General features: G+C 29.8%; 1 protein-coding gene across 2 annotated transcripts in view; it reads right to left on the bottom strand.

Annotated features, from left to right (window-relative positions):
* The window catches only part of LOC107440314 (thioester-containing protein 1 allele R1), a 92,656-nt gene extending 81,103 nt beyond the window's left edge, over window positions 1–11,553 (bottom strand). Inside the window, exons 1-8 of one of the 2 annotated variants that reach the window (XM_071180439.2) lie at window positions 11,252–11,553; window positions 11,081–11,132; window positions 8,995–9,179; window positions 7,596–7,621; window positions 5,649–5,799; window positions 2,790–2,866; window positions 1,263–1,314; window positions 1,109–1,182 (exon numbers count right to left, since the gene is read on the bottom strand). In XM_071180439.2, the coding sequence (XP_071036540.2) occupies window positions 1,109–1,182; window positions 1,263–1,314; window positions 2,790–2,866; window positions 5,649–5,799; window positions 7,596–7,621; window positions 8,995–9,179; window positions 11,081–11,130 (615 nt within the window). In that variant the 5' untranslated portion in view covers window positions 11,131–11,132; window positions 11,252–11,553. Of the gene's footprint in view, window positions 1–1,108; window positions 1,183–1,262; window positions 1,315–2,789; window positions 2,867–5,648; window positions 5,800–7,595; window positions 7,622–8,994; window positions 9,180–11,080; window positions 11,133–11,215 lie in introns of both variants that reach the window. The other variant, XM_087152342.1, reaches the window with a different exon arrangement.
* Between the last annotated feature and the right edge of the window lie 901 nt (window positions 11,554–12,454).

Raw genomic sequence — 12,454 nt, 5'->3', positions numbered from 1 at the left:
ACAGATGAAGACATCGTTATGTAGTTAAATCAAATAGTGATGATAGTAACTGATGCAGAAGATGTAGTAAATGAGAGAAATACAATTTCTATTTCTGCTGCTCTGTGGAAATTTTATTAGATTATATGCGAGGATTTGATTACGGTGACATTACTGCGTTTCGTAAAACATGTGTAAAACATATGACGAAGACGGATTACACAATTTTTAGAAGGAAAATTCCTAGTTTGATGTTATGCAGCATGCAAATATCAGTAATTTTTATATTTTTTGTACTGATATTGATTTTTTTCTCTAATTAAAAGAGTTTTCGGATTATCCGTGTTTTTCGATTCGCCATGCTCCCTGTCCCGGTGATTAACCCGGATAACCGGGAGTGCGCTGTATTTATTAATGAAATACAAATATATGTTGATTTTTGGCTTTTTTTTTTCTTAAAAAAAATTGGACAGGGAAGTGGGTAACATTCAAAGTTATATAATTGCATGAAACACAAAAATGTTTCGCTTGAAAATGTTTTTTAAAATCTTATGGAGTAGTCCATACATTAATTCTTCATAAAATTTTGAGTAATACATATTCCTCAATGATATTATTTACAACTTTCCTCTACCTAATAATATTGTATTCAATTACAACCACTTTATGAGCTGATCATTATAGAAACTTATTGTGCTTATATTGACCTGAAGATATAAAATAATAAATTTCAAAATGATTAAATAAATATAGTTTTAAGTTTCCTTATTGCATATAGGGTCTAGCGTATAAATATTTGAAAAAATTATTTCAAATAAATAACTGGCCTGAATAATTAGCAAAATATACATAACTAATCAGTTTATTATAGATCAATTAAATATAGAATCATAATTAGTTAAAAAATAAAATTATTTTCATAACAAACTGTTATTCACTACGTAAATAATCTTTTTCTTTAGATATGAAAAAAAACTTTAAAGTTATGAAAAAAATTAATACCAACATTTATTTTATTTTGTAGTGCAAACGAAAATAGGGTGTATAAGGATATAAGAAATGATTAAAAAGCATGTTTCCATAAATTGACCACTTGTGTAAGTTAAAGAAAGGAAAAATAATTTAAAACCTCTATGTCAGCATGAATAGACCAAGTTCCAAATACAGGACTGTCACAAAGTTTAAATTCTGCAGATGCCATGCCTACAAAACAAATTTGTGTACATTTTAAAGTTCATCTAAAGTGTCACCTAAACTAAGAGAAGAAGAGTCAAAATAAATACCTCTTGTAGTGTATACATTTCTCCATTCTTGAATACTATTTTGGTGGCCATCCTAAATAAAATGAAATAATTAAAGACCTGCTGATAGAAAGAATTTCAGCAAATTCTGTTTAAGTATAATGAAGGTAAATTCTATGAAAAAAGAATTATAAAATACACAATTTTTAATTCTAATTACTTTGTTTAAAACAGAAAGTTTTAACAGTTTCCAACATGATTTTAATAAGGAAGCAACAACAATGACCCAGTGAGAATAGATGGAATAATTATAAAGTACTATTACAGTAAAAAAAAAAAATAGCCAGTATCAATTTGTTATATTCTCTCAGACCAATACCTATTTTTTTTAAAAAAAATTATAATAGAGTTCAAGAATTCCTTGATCAAAAAATTTAAAGTAGGGTTTAAATAAGCTTGAAATAAAAACACAGTGAATATGCTTCTAAAAAATTTTTTGTACAAAAGATAAGACAGTGGAAGATCATTCAAGTCAGCATGATTACTGTACTGTTGAATTGAGATGGATAATTTTAAGAAACAGATGAAAAAAAATTAATATATAATCTCTGGCTAAATTAAGAGACAGACTGTAGTTTTTTAATAATGACATGTTTTGTACATGCTTATAGCAATATTTTTATATTCAGACATACATGATGCCCGAATTAATCATAATAAAAATTTGATAATGCAAATATGTTAATTTTAATTCTTTTTGCAAAATGATGAAATTCATAAAAAGTTTAAAACAATGAATCCTTTGGAGAAGGCTATAGGCTTGAACCATGTATGTAATAAGTGAATTCCTAAATTTAAACAATCTAATTTCGTGATTTTTACAGCCATTAAAATATTACATATTGGATTAATAATTCAAATGTTTTGATTTTTCATATAGATTATTCTAAAATCTGCATTTGTATTCACAGTAAATGAGGTAATGTGTAAAAAAAAAAAATTCAGCAATGTCAGAACAAAATAGTGTTAATCGCTAACACCAGGTTAACTGAAAATCCTGCAATTAGATTTTTGCACATAAAAATTTTCTAAAATACAACAGAAATCATTTTAGAAATGAGTGATGTTTCAGTGTCACTCATAAAACGTAAATATGAAAAGCATATTGGATATACATTTCAGAAATGTCTGGCAAATAACATCCATTTACAAATATTTTGTAACGACTTTATGTTTTGAATTAATGTCGACTTTAAATATGCATTAGAAGATTATTAAAATAAGAATAGTTACAGTTATTGTACATTCTTAAATGTATGTCTTTTACGATATAGCCAAGACAATTACTTTCTTTAAATAATGCTTTTCTTTTGTATCTTAAAAAATAGAAAATATAATAATTTTTAAAGGGTGCCAATTCCAGTTTTCCTACAAGCACTGTTTGCTCTAAATACACCTTTTCCTAAATTTACGAATTAAAAAAACACATATTCTTGCACTTTTTTCTATTAACACTATCAATAAATAAATAAAAAGAAGTTAACAAGGCAATTTTCAGGAACTACTTACTTTTACCAGAAGATGAATAGGGATTTGATTAGTTTTTGGCAACAAATACGGTGTCACAATGATTGCTCTGAATTGCACTGCAAAAGAAAAATTTTAAATTCATTTCAGTAAGTTCACTTTCCATAGAAGTTAATAAAAGAAATAATGCTATAAAAATATAAAGAAATATTTTATAATAGTTTCTTTAAAAAAAGAAAGAAAGAAAGAAAAAAAAACTTCTTTACGGTCATTATAGGGCAAAATTATGAAATTTAGAACTTTTTACAATGGTCACTTATAAAAACATGTGGCCACTTTTTCATAAATTTTAAGAGATTGAAATGATATTAATAATTCTCTTTATAAACAATTCTTAAAAGATTGTAAACATTACAAGGTTCATTTCTATAACAAGAAATTATTTTTAGAAAATATTCATAATTCAAAATTTATTTAATAAAATGGGGGTGAATTTTTGACGAAAAAGTGAAAAACTAATTTTCAAATACTGCTTATTAGGTTTACTCCTCCTGAGGCGATTTTGCCCCAATAATTGCCACCAATTTAATAAAACAATAAGTAAAGAAAATAAATAGAATGTATGTTTATAAAATGGTAGAATTCATTAAAATTGGAGAAATGACTAAAATGCTGAAAAAGGTTTTTCCATTAAATCAAACTAGATTTTTGGTGTATTACTTTTGACAATTAAAAGTTTCTTTAATGTTTTTCAGTTAACTTATTATTTATAACTTAGGAATGAAAATGAAACACATTTTGCACTTGTGTTTTTTTTTTTTTAATTAATGGCATACATGAGGGCAATGATTACTTTTAACACAACCTACTGAAATGAACTAAATTAGTTTTAGAATTTTTTTGAGCTATCTGCAACAAAACTCTCCAGCACAAATATCTTTCTGCAAGGTACTTTTCATAATAACAAACATATAAGTTACTCATTTAAAATAACAAAAGTTTGTTTTAAAAAAGTGTTTATAAAAAAAAACTATATATTTTTACTTAATTGAACGTGTAATAATTTTTTACTCTAATATAATGGATGATATTCTCACATTTTGTTGGGGGTGGAACACACAAATTACTTCTTTCTTCACATTTTGTAAGTAATCCAATAACAATAAAAAAATAATTAAAAATCATTAATTCTGTAGTAGTAATTACCGAAAAAAGACAGATGACGAAATCGGGCGAATCGGACTACTCAAATGCGTGGTTCGTTTCGAGATTAGGTTGTAATAATAAATAATATCATATACAAATATCGGATTTAAAAACTATGGATAAATCAATAGCAATAAATGGCAAAAATTTGATTGAAATATTGCCTTAAAAAGTAAATAATCAAATGCACAATTTGAATTATTCATATTGTTCGAAATACATTGGGATATTTGAAATGCACATGAAAATCAATATCAATAGTTCGTGTCAATATCAATAACTGCCGAAAATACAATTACATCGATTTACAATACTAATTTGCTAAATACAATACTAATTGGCTTTACAATACTAATTGGCATAAATTGGGCATGTCAAAAAGTGGTTATCTAAATGCATGATTCAAATATTACGCGTAAATTTCTGTAGAAAAGAAAAGTTTATTTTTTTTAACTTTTCAAAAGAAAAATCTTTCTGCAAGAACTGTGTACCATTCTGCGATTCTGTTATGGGGCTTTTAACCCCTTAACTTGTATGCTCGAGTTAATTCGAATCTTTCTGCAAGAAGTGTGTACCATTCTGCGATATTGTCGCCGCATTGCTGCGATTCTGTTATGGGGCTTTTAACCCCTTAACTTGTATGCTCGAGTTAATTCGAATCTTTCTGCAAGAAGTGTGTACCATTCTGCGATATTGTCGCCGCATTGCTGCGATTCTGTTATGGGGCTTTTAACCCCTTAACTTGTATGCTCGAGTTAATTCGAATCTTTCTGCAAGAAGTGTGTACCATTCTGCGATATTGTCGCCGCATTGCTGCGATTCTGTTATGGGGCTTTTAACCCCTTAACTTGTATGCTCGAGTTAATTCGAATCTTTCTGCAAGAAGTGTGTACCATTCTGCGATATTGTCGCCACATTGCTGCGATTCTGTTATGGGGCTTTTAACCCCTTAACTTGTGCGCTCGAGTTAATTCGAGCATGCTAAACAGGACAAACTGTGCACACTCGAGATCATTCAAGCAGCATTGTATTTTATGCTGCTATAATTTTTGACACTCTAATATAATCGAGAATTGAAAATAGCAATTTGAAAGCTAAGAAAAAATATTGTTTTATTGATATTTATCATTTACATAGGATTGTAAGCTATAACATTTATTTAAGAATAAAAGATTATTAAAGGAAAAGCTTTTTTAAAAGAAGCTTTTCTTTTGAGAAAATGCATGGCCAAAAAATTAACATTCATACAAGATTTTAAAGTTAGAATTAAAAAAAATTACTTTTGACTAGAAAAAGTGAATAGTAACAAAACTATTTAAAATCTTTTTAAATAGTTTTGTTAATCAAAATGCATCAACAAAATTGACAGTAAAATTGTTTTTAACAAAAAATTTTAACCATTGCTTACAACTACTATTAAGAATGTAATTTTAAATACAGTTTAAAATCAAGATTTGTTTGATTTAATAATTTGGCTGAGAAGAGAAGAAAAAAAACATCTGGGTGTAAGCAGCGAACTTTGAGAGGCTTTGTAAAATTTCAAAATTAGCGTACTTAAGGGGTTTTTTTCTCTTAGCCCTTAAGAATATGGGTAACATTATTTTAAAATATGGAAACATCTTTCAAGCATAAAAATTTTTCCGTAATTAAGGAGTCTTGATAATTAAAAATAAAATGTGGTGAAGAACACTATACCTAATTGTCCAGGTTTATAAACTGGTCTATCAGTTTGAATGAAAACTGAATAACTTTTGTATTCAAACTGCAATTTTGTCACATTCCTAATATTGATTCCACCTTCACCAACTACTTCTAAACTGTAATCACCAGGCTTGAAGTCAAACAACTGAAACAAAAAGTATTTTTAAAAAGGTAACACTATTCAAGTGCAAAAAGAATTCAGAGTAACACTATGTGATTCAAAAATAAAAAGGAAAATTACTAATATAAAAAAGTGACATCAATTACTAGCATAACAAAGGTATTTTTAAACATTTCTTTTTTGGAATTTATTAGTTCAAAATTTAAAAACAGATGTTTCAGAAAAAAAATTTCTTTTTCAAAAATTAAAAATATTTTAGTGTTTATAGTCATTTAATAAAATCATTATCACTATTTTTGAGAGTCACATAGCCTGCAGATTGAAAAGAAAAGGTTTTATCATTTCTAATAACGCATCCCTAGATAAAATTTATCATTCTTTATTGCTTAAAGATAAGAAAGTAAGCCATCTAGAAATCATAAATAGATAAAATTAAATTACAGGATTATTACTACACCCTTTTTAGAAATTGAAGGGTACAGGGCTGTCTTAATAGCAGGTAGGGGACTTGAGCACAGAAATGTAATAACATGTCATACTTCTTAGAGAATCTGACTAAAAAAACTGCATTTATATAAAATAGAACTTTAAAAAAAATTGAGATGATAACCAGTTGCAATCTTTGAATAATGAAATAACTTTGAAAATCGTGGAAGCTAATTGTGGGAAGAGTAGATATCGACAATGTCAACCTTCATCTATGAAAAGGTACCCCTACTTAGAATAGAGTCTTATATACTGGGAAATTGGAATTGTATTTTTGTAGTGGTAGAGACATTACACTACTCGTCCACCAGATTCATTGCTGCTTTGTGAGAAACCGAGAGAGCTGTATTAAGATCACTGTACTTTTGCTGATTGCGAGAGCTGTATTAAGTTTACAGACGTGGTTGCTCCTGTATTGCCATTAGCAGTAGAGTGTATGCAGGCCAATATTGTGTGTGATCGAGACTGAGTAGCAACAGCGTGAGGAAGACAATGTCGCAGTCACAAGTAGCAAGTAAACTTTTCAATGTGGAGCATCTATCGAAGTTGGCATGTTCAGATTGAAGTGAGTGTTAAGGTGAAGATAGGCGTGTACATATCCAAGTGGGAGTTTCTGTCGAGGTTGGCATGTTTACATCGCGTCCGGCTCACCAATGTGGGAAGTGTCGTTATTGATAATGTCACCTATGAAAAGCTACCCCATCATAAAATCGAGTTAACATGTCTTTTATACTAGGGAATTGAAATTGTATTTTTGTAGTGTTAGATACACTACACTAATCAAAATAATTACTTTTTTGAAAAAAAGCATAAAGGTATAATAAATGGAGAAAAAAATCAAAAGGTATGAATTATTTTGTCAAATTTAGAAGTTACTAAAACATCTTTCAATGCACATCAAACACAACCAGTTTAAAAGGTGCTATCCCATGTGTAATTCCAAACTTACCGTTATTACTTTATTTAACTAATTATAAATACTAAATAGAGTTGATGGTGGTCAAGGATTTTTAGAGACATTAATACTCAACAAAAAACTTGCTCACATTAATTTATAATGCTAACTAATTTTATAATACTGATTAATACTAATCAGTTTATAATTACTGTGATATTTTTTCAGAAAAGTGATAATATGTCAACATCTAAGCCCAGAGCGGGATTCGAACTCGCAGTCAGGCACGCTAACTATTCGGCCACCTGCCCGGCCTAGTAGCATTGTACATAATAGCCAAATGGAAATTGGCCCAAAGTCTCACGATGGATTAAGAATAAAGTTTGATTTAGTTAACAACAATTAGGCTAGCTATTATAAAGAAATATTCAATACCAACCTCAAAATCCATTATTTCTGATTGTCCTACAAGGGAAAAAAAATCCAAAGTGAAAAAAGATAGCATAAAACAACTTAATGTAAAAGTTAAAATAAATATGTATAAGTTAAAATGTGAGTAATAAATGTAAAACTTAAAATAAATAAATTAGTCAATAAAATATAAACAAGACAACCTTAATCAAATTAAAAGTATATTTAGAATTTTAAAAAAATTAAATAACTAAAATATTTAAAATATAATTATTTCAGTGCTAAAAATGCTCTTTCTGTTAACTAAATATTTATTAAGTGAAAAATAATACTTTCTTAAGTCAGATTTTAGGTGATAATTATATCATGGCTGTCAATCATTTATAATTTCTTATAAACAGTCTAACTAAAATATCTACTCCGATAAAGTAAATAATAATATATCATGATAATATAAGAGTAAATAATAATATAAGAGTAAATAATAATATAAGAGGCCTGTTGAAAGCATAAATAAAACCGAGATGTAGCTATTTATTTATTGAAGAACAAATATAAAATATTTAAAAATTATACAAAAAATCCGATCTCGCTATAATTTTTGCTGAATTTTATAAAATGATACTTAAAAAAAAAAGTGGAAAGTAAGAAGAAAAGTGGATACTCAAAAGCCAGTACTCAAGTAACATAAAATTCTTTTTCTTTACGATGTTCTTTAAATTTAGCTTTATAGTTTTTATTACAGGGTTCGTAGCAAAATCTTTCAACGAAAAATAAGCACCGCTTAAGTAATTTTTAAGCAGTCAAAAAATATTTTTAAGCACTATATACATTAACAAAATGCAAAATAATTTTCAAAGACTTTACATGATCATGGTAAAATAACTAGTTTCTGACAAAGAACTCTTTTCTTGATTATATTAGCCACTATAAAAAGATCGAGATACTTTCTCAGCTCGATATCAGAGTGGAAAATGAAGCCTGAAATTGAGAGTATCTTATAAAATGTAACACATGGAAAGAGCAATAATCTCACTGAATCCAGCTCAGTAGACGCACGTGCGGACTCGCCTCGCAAGTATTTCATCAAACATGTAAAATGATGGGCGCTTTCATACGCTATGAACTGACGGTACGCCGAAATGGATTCTGGTTGAATGAATTTTGAAAACATTGAATAGAACAATGTGATAAAACACGTTTTTACATAATACGTGGTGAAAATCAACATGGTAAAGAAAAAAATCTCCTTTTCAAAAATGGAAAATTAAGCACTTTTTAAAAACACCCTATGAAAGAAACACCTTTAAGGGGTTTATAAAAATCAAAAATAAGCACCTTTAAGCACTTTTTAAAAATTCACCATGTATTATAAACAAGTACAGAAATGCTTAAAACAAAAAACAAAAAAAAGCAAAAAATATTACTTGGTTCAATATGACGATTTTTCATAATACTTATAGGAATTCCATCTTCATTTGTACCAAATAGCTTCAGAGTAAAATCTGCAGGAGTAAGGGCTTCGTGAAGAGTAATACTGACATGGTAAACAGTATCTGGTCTCAGCTTCGAGGGAGCAACAACTGTATAGAGACCCTGCTGGCCTAAAATACTAGAAAGTATCTGACATTAATTCTCTTTCATCTGTTATTTAAAACAAAATGCTATATAAACACCCCTGTAGCAGAATTTTTTTGGAGCTATCTGTGGCTCTAGCACAAATGTTCTGCAAAATACTTTTAATTATAACAAAGATATATGTTACTCATTTGAAATAAAAATACACTATGTTTACAAAAGGAATTTATAATTTTTTTTTTAAAATCGAACATGTAATATTTTATTTTAATAGTATGGATAATATTTTTGCATTTTGTTGGGGAGTAAACGAATGTGTTTTCATAAATGATTAAAATTTTTTAAATAATCATCACAATGAAAAAAATAATTAAAAATCATGAAATCCATAGTAGTGAAGGCAGAAAAAAGATCGATGATGAAATCACGCAAATCAGACACGTCCACGTGTGTTTTTTTTTTCGAGATTAGGTTGCTGTAATAAATAATATTGTATAAAAATAATGCATTTAAAAACTTTGATAAATCAATAGCAATAACTGCCAAAAATTCGATTGAATTATTTCCTTAAAAAGTAAATAATCAAATGCACGATTTGAATTCTTCATATTGTTTGAAATATATCGGGATATTTGAAATGCACGTGAAAATCAATATCAATAGTTTGCGTCAATATCAATAATTGCCTAAAATACAATCGAAACATTACATCAATTTACGCTACTATCGGCGTGAGAGTGCCAAAAAGTTAATATCTAAATGCATTATTCAAATATTAAGTGTAAATTTTTTGTAGAAAAGAAAAGTGGCATTTTTTACTTTTGAAAAGAAAAATCTTTCTGCAAGAACTCTAACGTTCTGCGACAATGTCGTCGTGTCGCTACAATTCTGCCACGGGAGGCAACACAAGATTTAAATACTGTGTGGCATATTTCAAGCATATAACTAAAATTGAGAAAAGAAAAAAAATGTGTGTGCATAAAAGAAACTTCAGAATCAACTTGGGTTAACAAAGGGCTTTAGATCAGGGGTTCCCAATTTTTTTTCGACAGTGGAAACTTATTCAGGGGTGCACAACCTGCTGACCGTTGATGTGCGGCTCACGGGAGCTTCTGAATACATGGAAAAATTTATATTATTATTTTGAAAAACAACAAATTTTGAATCACATTTAAGTCTTCACTTTTTTCACAAACTTAATTTGCACAGATTCTACAGCAACTCTGTATAGTGTTTCAATCGCTTTTTCAGCGATTATTGCTACTGAATTTCGTACCATTTTAAAAAATTCAATATTTCTAATACAATATTACAATGCAGAAATTTTAATTTTCAGTAATCCCCTTTTGACTAACTTTTTATTATAGTTTTCTTCATAAATCCAAGCGTCGTTTCGAAAGTTTTTTCGGCAGATATAACAATCAATTTCCATGCGGTTTTTAAAATCCAGTCACATTTAATACAATATTCTAACTCATTGGTTATGAACCACACATTAATTTCATAACTTTTTATCACTAAGAGGATATTTCTATATCACGATCGGTCGCACCAACTACAATCGCCAAGATGCAAAATAGATTTTAAACTTGTGTTTAAAAGAAAAAAATTATAATTTAGAGGTTTGCCCGAGGGTAGTTAAACCCTTCAAGCTATCTCTCAAAGAAGATTTCGGTAGCAGAATTATCACGAAGTCTTGCCAATTTGTGCCCAGTCTTGCCAATTTTTGTGCAGCTGCCCATGAGAATCTTAAAAATAACCTGCAATTAGACCTGCACCTAATATATTTATTTTTTTTAATTAAGTTTAAAATCTGTATAGTTTTAGTTATAGTTAACTATATAGTTTTAACTTTTCCTGGGAAAAAATTGGCAACTACTCACAGAAATCTTCCTAAGATTAAAACAATCATGAAAAAAAGCAGTAGATATTTACCAGTTAATGAGTACAGCTATTAAAGCAAAAAAGAATCCGTACATTTTCATATCTGCAATATAAAGATAGATTATCAATATAATAACGAGAAAAAAAACCAACTTAACATAGTTTATTTTGCACAAAATAAATTACTCTAAACAAAGCCTTGCATTTACTACAACAACCAACCTGTTACTTCCAAATCACTTCTAACTCTGTAATAAAAAGCGAAAGACAAAAATTAATTGAACTTAAAACGAAAACGTTAAAAATATAATTATGCCAATAACAATATTGGTCATAATTCTTAACATTCTTTTTTCTTTCGCAGTCAAAAAAAGAACTTCACTTTCGAAACGTCAAAAGCAAAAGGTAAATAAAGAAAATAAATTAGTAAATAGAACACAACTCCTCAATAGAGAATTGATAATTTCCAAACTTTCAACTTGTAAAAACTTTTAAAATATAAAAGTCTGCAATTATAAAAACGTAACGTCACATATTGATGAAACTGACAAAACTTTTTGAACGAGTCGGAAAAAAATAATATTTCGAACCTCAAATAGCAGAGCTCGAATGAATGCCTTTCAGGCGTTAATTTTTTTTCCTACGCTAAGAACCTTTTAAGGACAAATGAAAATAAAAAATGGGTGTAACGCAGGTAATGACGCAGAAGTGAAGGTCTTAGGTAGGTAGGTACTTTATTTACGTCACAGTAGAGCTGCACAATGGACTATTGGAGACGGTGATCTCTGAGAATCCGAGGGGATGGCTCCCCTGCTTTGATAACAAGACTAATGAGGATCGATACACATACATCACACTCTTGGTCCCTACGCAGGCTCATCAAAGTGGTTGCCTACCCGCATACTGTGTAGGGATCAAGGGTGCGTGGTATTGGTCCTCTTTAGACTGTTCTACCGTAAAGTGCTCGACTTTGCACGCAGTTCGTCGGGTTACCAAAGCAGGGGATCCCCTGCGTTAGGGATGATTCCCAAAGGATGATCCTCAAATAAGGGGATCCCCTGCAGAGTATAAAAATTGCTGTTGTTGTTGTTAATTTACGTCGCACTAGAGCTGCACAATGGGCTATTGGCGACGGTCTGGGAAACATCCCGGAGGATGATCCGAAGACATGCCACCACAATTTTGATCCTCTGCGGAGGGGATGGTACCTCCGCTTCGGTAGCCCGACGGCCTGCGTGCGAAGTCGAGCACTTTACGGTAGCACAGTTTAACGAGGACCGATACCGCACACCCTCGGTCCCTACGCAGGCTGATCCAAGTGGTCACCCACCCGCACACTGACCGCAGCCAGTGATGCCATATCTTCGGATCATCCTCAGGGATGTTGCCCAGACCGTCGCCAATAGCCCATTGTGCAAATATTTC

Source organism: Parasteatoda tepidariorum, chromosome 1, assembly GCF_982258835.1.
Source record: "Parasteatoda tepidariorum strain Cologne lab strain chromosome 1, Ptep-v5.0, whole genome shotgun sequence".
Taxonomy (NCBI): Eukaryota; Metazoa; Arthropoda; class Arachnida; order Araneae; family Theridiidae; genus Parasteatoda; species Parasteatoda tepidariorum.
This window is presented reverse-complemented; position numbering and strand designations above follow the sequence as displayed.